Below are 11,271 nucleotides of genomic sequence, written 5' to 3'. Positions count from 1 at the left end.
ATTGTTTTGCTTTGAATTGGGTGAAAGGGGGGTGATTTGAACTTTATTTTTTTTTTATATTTTTAAAATTTTTTTCTCTTTTTGCTTTCTTCAATAGGCTTTATGACAGGCTAGAAGCTGCCATAACCCAATCAGATGTCCTAAATACAGGCGATGATCGGATCGCTTGTATGTAGCAGAATTGCTGACTTGCTATGAGCGCAGACCGCCAGCACAGAGGTCTGCTGGAGAGCTCTAGTTGTCATGCCAATCCTTTGGTGACCCGAGATCATGTGACACGGGCATCGATGGGCGGGATTTCCGGTGCACTTGCCGGAAGCGCCTGTTAAATGCTGCTGTCAGAGTTTGACAGTATCATTTAACTAGTTAACAGCTGCGTGTGGATCATGATTCCACCCACAGCTTTTAGAGGCACATGTCAGCTGTTCAAAACACTATTATGACCGATGTCGGAAAGAGGTTAATAAATATGCCTGCTTGGACAGAAAAAACTTCATACCTGTGTGAACGCTGCCTACTATTGAGAGTAAAACCTTACAATTGGTTGAGAATGCAGTCAGGAAGTCCCAGAGAACACAGGTGATTGGTGTGTAAAAACTACATGTCCTTGGTGAAGGCATCTACAGACTTCAGAATTACCAGGTGTTCCTCATGGAGCCTCATGTTCATATGAACTTGAAGCTGTATCAGATCCAAAAACCTCCCTGAGAGGTGACCTCGAAAGAGGTGAAGATGCTTAATCTGGGTGTCCAGGAGGAGATGAAGAGTGACTAGTCCAGTCCCATAATGCTGGTGCCAAAGCCAAATTGGTAATGTCAATTTTGCAATGACTACTGGAGCCTGAGTGAGGTCTCTAAATTTGTACATTACCACCCTTGTACATTTGTATTATCACCCTTGACCTCAGATATAGGCAAATTCCCCTATACCAAGATGCCATGGTGAAAATGGTCTTCTCAACACCAGACAGATGTCTCCAGTATGCCAAATTGCCATTTGGACTGCAATGAGCTCCAGCCACCTTCCAGAGAGCCATGGACCAGATCCTAGCACATCAGAAGAAGTAGGCTTTGGCATATCTGGATGAAATTGTGATATTCAGTCAGGATTGGTAAGCCCCTTTAGGACATTGGCTTCCATGTGGAGCATAGGCCTGGTAAACTACATGGGAATGCTGACATCCTGTCGAGGGTCCACTCTATGATAACAGAAGGTATCCAGCCACAAGGCTTTGAGTAGACAGAGAGGTATGTAGGCTAGAAGCTGAACAGATTCTCAAGGGGAGAAATGTGTCAGAGTTGCTTAGCTTCTGTGATATAAAGACCAAAAAAGTAGGCTCTAGCACAAGTATTGCTAATAGGGTGTCTGAGAGGTATTGATTTAGTGGAACAGTATGGGTTCAGGTGTCATGAATAACTGGTAAGTGATGGGCAGGACCAGTGATTTCCTTTTTAAATATTTTTATTACATTTTTTATAAAACTGGGATGTGGAGAGGGAGGGAAAAAGGTTAAATATACATAGAATGGGAGAAGGGTCGTAAAAATAGAGAACCCTTGTAACAAAGCTTACATCGACAAGGATAAAATAAACTTATATCAATAATAGAGTTAAACAGGTCGGTCAAATTCAAAAGTCGCTGACTTTCGCTAAAGTCGGGTTTTGCCGATCGAAACCCGACCATAGCGTGAGGTCGGCCACGCGGTCGCCGACTCGAGCGCCAAAGTCGCGTTTCCCATAATGCTTCCAGCGCCTTTTCTCAGCCAATGAGCAAGGACGCACACTGTGGGCAACGCTATGACATGGGCAGCGGCCACCACCATCTTAGAGAAGGGCATTGCAGTGATTGGCTTGCTTTGTGTGGCGTGACAGTGGCTATGAAAGCCCTGAACGCCGACCGCTATCTTACTTCTGCCAATCTTAGCATAGGGAGAGGTTGCTGCTGCTCGTTATCAATAGGGAGAGTGTTTAGGCAGGAAAAAAAAAACTGCTTCTGCTGATAGTGATTTTCATTGTACAACAACAGTTAGTGAGCAGTGACGGGAGGATATTTTTAGGTGCAGAAGCTCTGGTGGTTACTAGGCTGCCTTATAAGGCTACCTGATAGCTGCACTGCTGTGTGCACACTACTGTGCAGACTGCTTTTTTCAAAGCAAAAATACTTTTATTCCTTTTTTCTGCACAGTTAGCGAGCGTTCATTTTTTCACACACCGTATAGAGATGTATGCTCCTCACACACTACCATGTACCGGCTGGTATCACGGACAAATACATGCTGTGTGTGACTCCGTAAAAAGATAGACAGAGATTTTCATTTTTCCATACATACACCGTACAGAGCTGTCCGCTTATCAAACAGTATTGTATATCTGCTGTTTGTATGGCAGTCATATCTATACAGAGACAGCGTGTGTGTGAGACTCCATAAATACATATACGGAAATTTCAATTTTTCCATACACCGCATAGAGCTGTCCACTTGTCAAACAGTATCCTATATCTGCTGTTTGAATACGGTCAAATCTATACAGAGACAGCGTGTGTGTGTGACTCAGTTAAAAAATAGACAGATTTAAAATTTTTACATACACAGTATAGAGCTGTCCGCTTGTCAAACAGTATCCTATATCTGCTGTTTTATTATGGTCAAATTTATACAGAGACAGCGTGTGTGTGTGTGTGTGTGTGTGTGTGTGTGTGTGTGTGTGTGACTCCGTAAAAAAATAGACGGAGATTTAAAATTTTTCCATACATACACCGTATAGAGCTGTCCACTTGTCAAACAATATCCTATATCTGCTGTTTGATGACGGTCAAATCTATACAGAGACAGCGTGTGTGTATGACTCCATTAAAAAATAGACAGAATTAAAATTTTCTGTACATACACCGTATAGAGCTGTCTGCTTGTCAAACAGTATCCTATATCTGCTGTTTGATTGCGGTCAAATCTATAGAGACAGAGTCTGTGTGTGACTATTGAAAAAAAAATAGACGTAGATTTTCATTTTTCCATACATGCACTGTATAGAGCTGTATGCTCCTCAGACACTACCGTGCACCGGCTGGTATTACGGACAAATACATGCTATCTGTGTTTGACTCAGTAAAAAAATAGACGGAGATTTAAAATTGTCCATACATACACCATATACAGCTAAAAGAGAAAAAGAAGCCAGCTCACCTGAAGGCATGTGTAGTGGATAGCCCGGACCACGTGCAGTCTTCACGCAGTAACCAAGGAAAAAGAAAAAAGGTCCAGCTTTGCAAATTCAAGTCCAATATATTGTTAAAAACAAGTCCAAAACAGAGCAAAAAATAGTGTGTTCACATGAGTAACAAGTAGTAGATTACGCGTTTCGAACAATAGCTTGTTCTTTCTCAAAGCTACTTCCAATGGGTGTTACTGCAATATATACTCTTTCCACCCAGTAAATTACAAACACATGGTGTGAAGGAAGAGAAGAAAAAAAAAAAAAGGGGGGAGAGGGAAACATGAGTGAAATATAAAATATAAAAAATAATGTGACAAAGAAAAACACAATTTTTATGAAGAGAGGGGGGAGCTAAAAAAGAAATTTTTTTTTTTTTTTTAAAGTTTATATATATACTGTATATATACAATTATAATAACATCAATAATGAAAATTTATCTTCTGGCATTCAATCCATTGGGAAAGCATGTATTTAGATAGAAAATCCAATATGCTTTGCGTGTTAGAAGACGTTTATGTATTTACGGAGTCACACACACGCTGACTCTGTATAGATGTGATCGTAAAGTGAACAGCAGATATATGATAGTGTTAGAGAAGCGGACAGCTCTATACGGTGTATGCAAAAATGGAAATGTCCGTCTATGTATTTACAGACTCACACACACACGCTGTCTCTGTATAGATTGGACTGTAATCCAAACAGCAGATATACGATACTGTTTGAGAAGCAGACAGCTGTATATGGTAAAAGAAAAAAGGTCCAACTTTGCAAATTCAAGTCCAATTTATTGTTAAAAACAAGTCCAAAACAGAGCAAAAAATAGTGTGTTCACATGAGTAACAAGTAGTAGATTACGCGTTTCGAACAATAGCTTGTTCTTTCTCAAAACTGCTTCCAATTGGTGTTACTGCAATATATACTCTTTCCACCCAGTAAATTACAAACACATGGTGTGAAGGGAGAGAAAAAAAAAGGGGGAGAGGGAAACTTGTGTGAAATATAAAATATAAAAAATAATGTGACAAAGAAAAACACAATTTTTATGTAGAGAGGGGGGAGCCGAAAAATAAATAAAAAAAAATAAATGTTTTTTAAAGTTTTTTTTGTGCATATATATATATATATATATATATATATATATATATATATATATACAATTATAATAATAACATCAATAATGAAACATAATTTCTCTTCTGGTATTCAATCCATTGGGAAAGCATGTATTTAGATAGAAAATCCAATATGCTTTGCGTGTTAGAAGACGTTTTTTCAGATCTCCACCTCTTATATGTGGTGTTATTCTCTCAATGCCCATGACATGAAAAAATTCAGTACTTCTTTGGTGTTCATTAATGCAGTGTCTGGATGCAGATGAGATGGAGCGATTAATACTGGAAGGAGATAAGATGTCAGTTATATGTTCAGATATGTGAAGCATGCGAGATGTGCAGCCCACAGATCTCAAGTTGCATTTGGAACAGGCAATCACATATACTACATTTTTACTTTTGCAATTGATATATTGTTTTATTTTATGTTCATTACACTTAGTACCATCAAAAAGGAATGAACATTATTAGAATGTGCACATATTCTGCATCTGGATGTACCGCAGCGGTAAAAACCGCACCTGTGTAGCCATGTCCGAGATCCAGTTTTAGAGCTAAAAAAAACTAGGAGACACTTATGTCTGATAAGGTGTTGGCTTTTTTAGCAACCACTCTGCAGCCGTTAGATAAAATGCTAGACAAGACCTCATCTTCAAACAGAATAGGTAGATGTTTTAAGATGAGTGCTTTAATGATGTTAAACTGAGAACTATATTGGATAGAGCAAACCATCTAATCTGGATTTTTATCATTATTGTATACCTTTGGTAATAACAAATCATGTCTTTTTTTCTTTTGTACAATTTTCTTTGCTCTATCATGACAAGTGGGTATTCGTGATCCCAGCGTTTCCCTCCTCACCCATCTTGTACCACAATTGCCCAGCCTCTGATCGGCTTCCCCAACCCGCCATCATACCACGTAAATTACTCGCCAGACATTGTGTTGGATAAAATGGCCACAGGAGCCTTTATTGATATAAAGTATAACAATTTTAACAACAAATACAAACAAATAGGGGGAGGGGCGATCCTTGAGGCCCCAAACTGTATCAGCCTCTGATCCATATCTTCTACCAACTTGCCACCCTCGGCTGAATCTTGTCTCCAGCCGTTAAGCACCAGCTCAGAGACCTTAAGAGACTCGCCCGGCCAAACTCTGCCGTAACTGGCCATGGCTCCCAAATTAACTTTGTCGGTATCTCCATACCATTCCATTCCATGTGATCCACCGAAGGGGGAGTCCAGGACCTTTGCGATCCCCCCCTCCAATCCGCCATTTCTGGCACAACCAACCTCGAGGACCTCCCCCCCACGCCACGCTGCCATGACGAAAGTGCATGCAACTTGGTTACACCCAGACCATCATCACAGGTTTTTTTTTGTTGTTTTTTTTTTGACAGTCCCATTTAACTGACCCGTACGACAATTAACAAAAGAAAAGGGTGGGTGGGCGGGAGCTTGGTATCTCTTCTATGGGGCACCTAAAATGGTTGCCCCAACCAATGTGACCATCCTTTTTATATTGCTCCCCCTCCCATCCCTAAACCCACCTACAATCCCTTAGCCCTATCCCTTTTCACGCCGCACGTACCCAAACAAATTAACCCAATCCTTGCCCACTCACTAACTGGTCCCCTCAACCATGTCATGTCGGCCTCCCTTTTAAAAGGCCTGTGGCCCCAGTACGGCCTCACTTGACAAGTGGGTATTCGTGATCCCAGCGTTTCTCTCCTCACCCATCTTGTACCACAATTGCCCAGCCTCTGATCGGCTTCCCCAACCCGCCATCATACCACGTAAATTACTCACCAGACATTGTGTTGGATAAAATGGCCACAGCAGCCTTTATTGATATAAAGTATAACAATTTTAACAACAAATACCAACAAATAGGGGGAGGGGCGATCCTCGAGGCCCTAAACTGTATCAGCCTCTGATCCATATCTTCCACCAACTTGCCACCCCCGGCCGAATCTTGTCTCCAGCCATTAAGCACCAGCTCAGAGCACTTAAGAGACTCGCCCGGCCAAACTCTGCCATAACTGGCCATGGCTCCCAAATTAACTTTGTTGGTAGCTCCATACCGTTCCATTCCATGTGATCCACTGAAGGGGGAGTCCAGGACCGTTGCGATCCCCCCATTCAATCCGCCATTTCTGGCACAACCAACCTCGAGGACCTCCCCCCCACGTCACAGACACAAATGCTCTGACCCCCTCAGACATTTATGTCCCGCCAAACTCTTCGACTTTTTTCAATGACTTCTTGAATTGCCAAACACCATAAGTCCATGCCCACCGCATTCAGATGAACCCCGTCCTTCCTCCAGAATTCCCTCTCACCCGACTCCAAATCTGTATGCCGTACGACAATTACCCCATTTCGAACCATGAATCGGGACACTGCTCTATTCAACTTAACCCTGGCCCTATTGACGCCTTTCACCGATCTAGCCCCGTACCACACCTTCCTTGGAATGATATCCGACCACACCACTAATAAACCAGAGAACATGGACCAAAGCCTTAACATATCGAATTTTATGTCCCTCAGTAACTCCCTACAAGTGCGCTTCGCCAAATCGTTTCCCCCCAAATGAATCACTAGCACCTCCGGTGCCCGGTCCAACCGGACGAACCTGTGAAATTCGGGTACCAATTGCTTCCATACCATCCCTCTTTTTCCGATCCACCTTAGCACCGCCAGTGTTCTTGGTACGCCCAGTTGCCTCCCATTCGGGCGAACGTCCGCTCTCAGGGCTGCCCAAAATACAAAAGAGTGGCCCATAATCCAGATAAGTAGCGCACCCGAACCTACAAAACATAAAATTCAAATGATACAACCATAGCCTATAACAGCACCCACATGTTTTTTTTTTTTTATTATACCAATGATGGGCGCACATAAGAACGGAATTTCGCTGACTCCCAGCGCCCAATTCTCTTCACTGTCTCTGCACCCAAACCCCTCCTTGCTGCCTCCGTAGCTGCTCCAATCCTAAAAGAGTGTCCGCTAAAATATTTTGACGAAATGCCCCCTTTCTCTAGACAACGTCTGAATACCGACACAAACTGGAAACGTGATAGAAAAAAGCCATTGTCGTGAACTAACAACAGCTCATTCTCCTTTCCTGCCCTGCTTAAAAAATTCCTTAAGCACCCCACCGGACACAGTGGGGAACCTTTTACCTCAAAAAGTACCACCCTGCAACCTCTGCCATCTGTGTCCATCTTTGATGAACGCAAAAATATTGACACTCTATCCCCCAGCATTTCCACGTCACCCCTAAGTAACCCTCCCTTGCGCGATTTAGATGGACTGACCAGCTCCCCCAAACGGAAAGCCCCGAAGAACGCCAACGAGAAAGCCACTTTAAACAACGCTACTTCCCTCTGTGACGTACAAACCTCACTTAAACTCTCGCCCAAACGTAATAACACATCATAAGATACCGGACATCTACTGTCCGACACCTTCCATCCTTTCCTACACCCCTTTACCACCTGCCGTACCAGAAACGCCTTAGTTACATCTTGCAAGCCCCTGAACTTAAAACCAAACGCCAAACCTGCTAAAAAAGTATTAATTTTTGGAACTGACCAACCCGACTCCCAAATGTGGCCTATGAACAAAGCTAATTTGTACTCATCTTCTAGTTCCTCGCCTACTCTCTCTTTCCACTCTAGCCAACTGTCCCATGCTTTTCTATAGTGGGACCAAGTTCCAACCGACAGGGACCTAGATAACAAAACCTTCACTGCCCCAAGGGAAGATTCCACAGTTCTTCCGGACATTCCAGCCTCTTGCAATCCGATTGAAATTCCAACTCCCGAGCGTCTTCCCCCTGTGAACAAGAAAAAACTTCAAAACCAACGTTCTCCTCTTCAAGCCTCTCCTCCGCAACAACCCATAGGTTAAAACTCAACCCTACCCAAACCAAATGCTGGAGAACCTTCATCACAGCTTGATCCGATGAAGATAGCGAGTTGATCGCCCTCAGTGCTCCCACTTACTTGCAACTGAATCCAATCTTTTTGTTTTGCACCTCCCTCCCCCACAACGATAATGCAACCGCTATGGGAAACACTTCGCGTAATACCTGATTGGCCGACAGGCCCTTCTCGATCCAATTACACGGCCACCTTTCCGCCACAAACTGTCCCTGAAAAACCAAATTGAAACCTTGCTCCTCTGCTGATCTTATTACAAATCCCAGAGACTCCGCCGGCACCTTCCGTGCCATCCAGATGGATCTCCCATTGTAGGAATCCAGAAAAAGCGCCCACACCTTCAAATCGTCCTTCAATTCCTTTCTCAACCTTATGAAATGCGACGGTGCCTTAATACCTGCTGTCGCCAAAGACAATCTCCAACAAAATGCCCTGCCCATAGGCATGATCCGACACGCGAAGTTCAACTTTCCTAGTAGTGACTGAACCTCCCGTAACGTAACCTTCTTCAATCCTCCAACCCTCTTCACCTCAGATCTCATGTCCAATATTTTTTCATCTTTGATCCTACACTCCATTGCTACCGTATCAATGTCGATACCTAGGAAACTCAATGATGTCACTGGGCCTACTGTTTTTTCCGTCGCCAAAGGGCCCCCGAATTTTTTAGCCACATCCTCCATTGTGTGCAGCAACACCGAGCAATCAGGAGACTGTGCCGTACCAACGAACAAAAAGTCGTCCAGGTAATGAATACAGGACCTGAGCCCCGACACCTCTTTTACCGTCCACTCCAAAAAAGTGCTGAATGCTTCAAAATAAGCACATGACAGCGAACATCCCATCGGTAAACAATGATCAATGAAGAAACCCCCCTCCCAAAAACAACCTAACAAGTGCATGCTATCAGGATGCACCGGCAGCAAACGAAACGCCGCCTCTATGTCCGTTTTAGCCAAACGAGCCCCCTGGCCGCACTCTCTAGCCAACTTCACGGCCGCATCAAAGGAAGTGTATAAAACCAAACACAATTGCGGATCTATGCCGTCATTAACTGATAGTCCCTTCGGAAATGAGAGGTGATGTATCAACCTGAATTTATTTGGCTCCTTTTTTGGGACCACCCCCAAAGGAGATACCCTCAAGTTACCAATGGGAGCAGATTCAAAAGGGCCAGACATTCTGCCTAAAGCCACTTCTTTGCGTAATTTTTCTGTGACCACCTCTGGGAACTGGTAAGCGGATTTTAAATTTTTTGTTGATAGCTTCACCTCTGCATCCACAAACGGGATTTTAAAACCATCCCTGAAACCTTTGCGTAAGAGCGTAGCCGCCTCCGTATCCGGGTAACTACTTAGAAAACGCTCCATCTCTGTTAACCGAACTGGGGTCTCCCCTTTTTTCAGTTCCCTCCGACCCTTTTTGCTTTCCTGTCCTGAAACATTTTGACCCTCCATGACTACCTCCACATGACGAACATTCGTGCTTAAATTTACACTTCGCCCCAAACCTACATGCTCCCTCGTTGAAAGAGAAGCACAGTCCTTTTTGTACTGCCACCGAGTGTCCTGACTGTCCTGAACCCCCGGTGCCCCCAAGAAAAGGCTGATAATTCTGCGCTGGCCTGGTTGGCGCCATCACTCTCATCCATAAAGAAATATCTTTATGGTCCCATCGAATACTAGGCCTCACTGCTTTTCGTTGATGAAATTGTTCGTCATATCTCAACCATCCCTGACCCCCATAGACTCTATACACTTCACCAATTATATCCATATAACAGAACAAAGGGGAACAATTCTCTGGCGATTTTTCCCCTATCACACTGGCTAGTATTGCAAAGTCTTGCAGCCAGTTGCTAAATGTGCGGGGAATAAGTCTAAACCTCCTTTTTTCTTCCTCCTCCTTTTTTGAGTCATCTCTTCTAGCCCTATCTAAGTTAAAACGCTCCAGCGGGAGCAATGAAAAAATCTCAAAGTACTCCCCTTTCCAAATACGTTCCCTAACCTCCTGCTTCAAATGTGCCCCAAGTGGTCCCTCGAAGCAGACATACACTTCGCCCTTGGCTGAATCATCCAGCCGCACTGACTCTTCCTTGTCCTTCTCGCCATTGTCCCCTGACCGTGTCTGATCCCCCGATTCTCCCTGTAACCCCAAACCCCCTGATGATACCGAAACCTCAGCCCTGGCTCCCTGGACCGTACTGACCAAACCCGAGGCTCTATCGACACTGCCGCCTAACCAAGCCGCTACTGGAGAGGTTTCCGATTGCCCGATTCCCAGATTCTAACTAACTCCTTTAAACCTTGCAAGACTACTCCTATACCAGCAGTAGCACCCCCCCGGCCACTTCCCCCGGCACATGAGGAGGCAATGACATTTGCAAAATTGACAATGGATTTGTCTCACCTGGCTGCCTGGGTGCTGTGTTCCCAGCAGCTGCCAGATCTGGTTCCGGATGTATGCGCTCTGCGATCAGCTCTCCTCTGTTTTCTTGATGCGGTAATGATGTGGTCCCCCGCAGCCGGCCTGGGCTGACCGCTGCGTATTCCCTTGGATGGGGCTGCCGAAATTCCGCCACGGGGCCTGTTGGTAACCCCGGGTGTTGATGCTGCAGACGTAGCTCCATGTTCCCCTGCAGCCGGCCCGGACTGGCCACTGCGTACCCCCCAAGATGGACCTGCTGCCTTGCCACAATGGCGCCTGCATAAACACCTGGGCGTGCAGGCTGTTGCGGGAGATCTATGTACCCTGGCAGCTGGCCTGGACTGGCCGCTGCGTACTCCACACGATGATGCTGGTGGTGCCCCCCCACCTCCCCCCTCTCTCCCCTGCCCTTATGTCCATGCATTTCCCTCCCCCCATCCCCTGTCCCACTAGGCCCAGCGTACTGCCGGCCGTCCACTGAGCTGTCAGTCACATTAACCCGTGAGTGGGCGGGACTCCCGCGCCCCCACTCACCGGTTGATCGGCGATCTCCTGTCCCTG

At 44.9% G+C, this 11,271-nt stretch overlaps 1 protein-coding gene across 1 annotated transcript; it reads right to left on the bottom strand.

The window, feature by feature from the left end:
• Positions 1-7,215: 7,215 nt before the first annotated feature.
• LOC141096819 (uncharacterized) lies at positions 7,216-10,912 on the bottom strand. The gene is made up of 2 exons (XM_073583664.1): positions 10,693-10,912; positions 7,216-8,177 (listed from the first exon to the last, which is right to left on the bottom strand). Exons 1-2 carry the CDS (start codon positions 10,910-10,912, stop codon positions 7,216-7,218), a joined length of 1,182 nt encoding a protein of 393 aa, XP_073439765.1.
• Between the last annotated feature and the right edge of the window lie 359 nt (positions 10,913-11,271).

Source organism: Dendrobates tinctorius, unplaced genomic scaffold, assembly GCF_039654945.1.
Source record: "Dendrobates tinctorius isolate UK_male_01 unplaced genomic scaffold, ASM3965494v1 ptg000079l, whole genome shotgun sequence".
Classification (NCBI taxonomy): Eukaryota; Metazoa; Chordata; class Amphibia; order Anura; family Dendrobatidae; genus Dendrobates; species Dendrobates tinctorius.
This window is presented reverse-complemented; position numbering and strand designations above follow the sequence as displayed.

What these genes read in the sequence shown, in the direction of transcription:
- LOC141096819 (XM_073583664.1), bottom strand. Translation starts at nt 10,912, where the DNA reads ATGGAGCTACGTCTGCAGCATCAACACCCGGGGTTACCAACAGGCCCC. An exon ending in CACAGCACCCAGGCAGCCAG is followed by an intron (nt 8,178 to 10,692) that starts GTGAGACAAATC and finishes TCTTGTTCACAG; the next exon opens with GGGGAAGACGCTCGGGAGTT.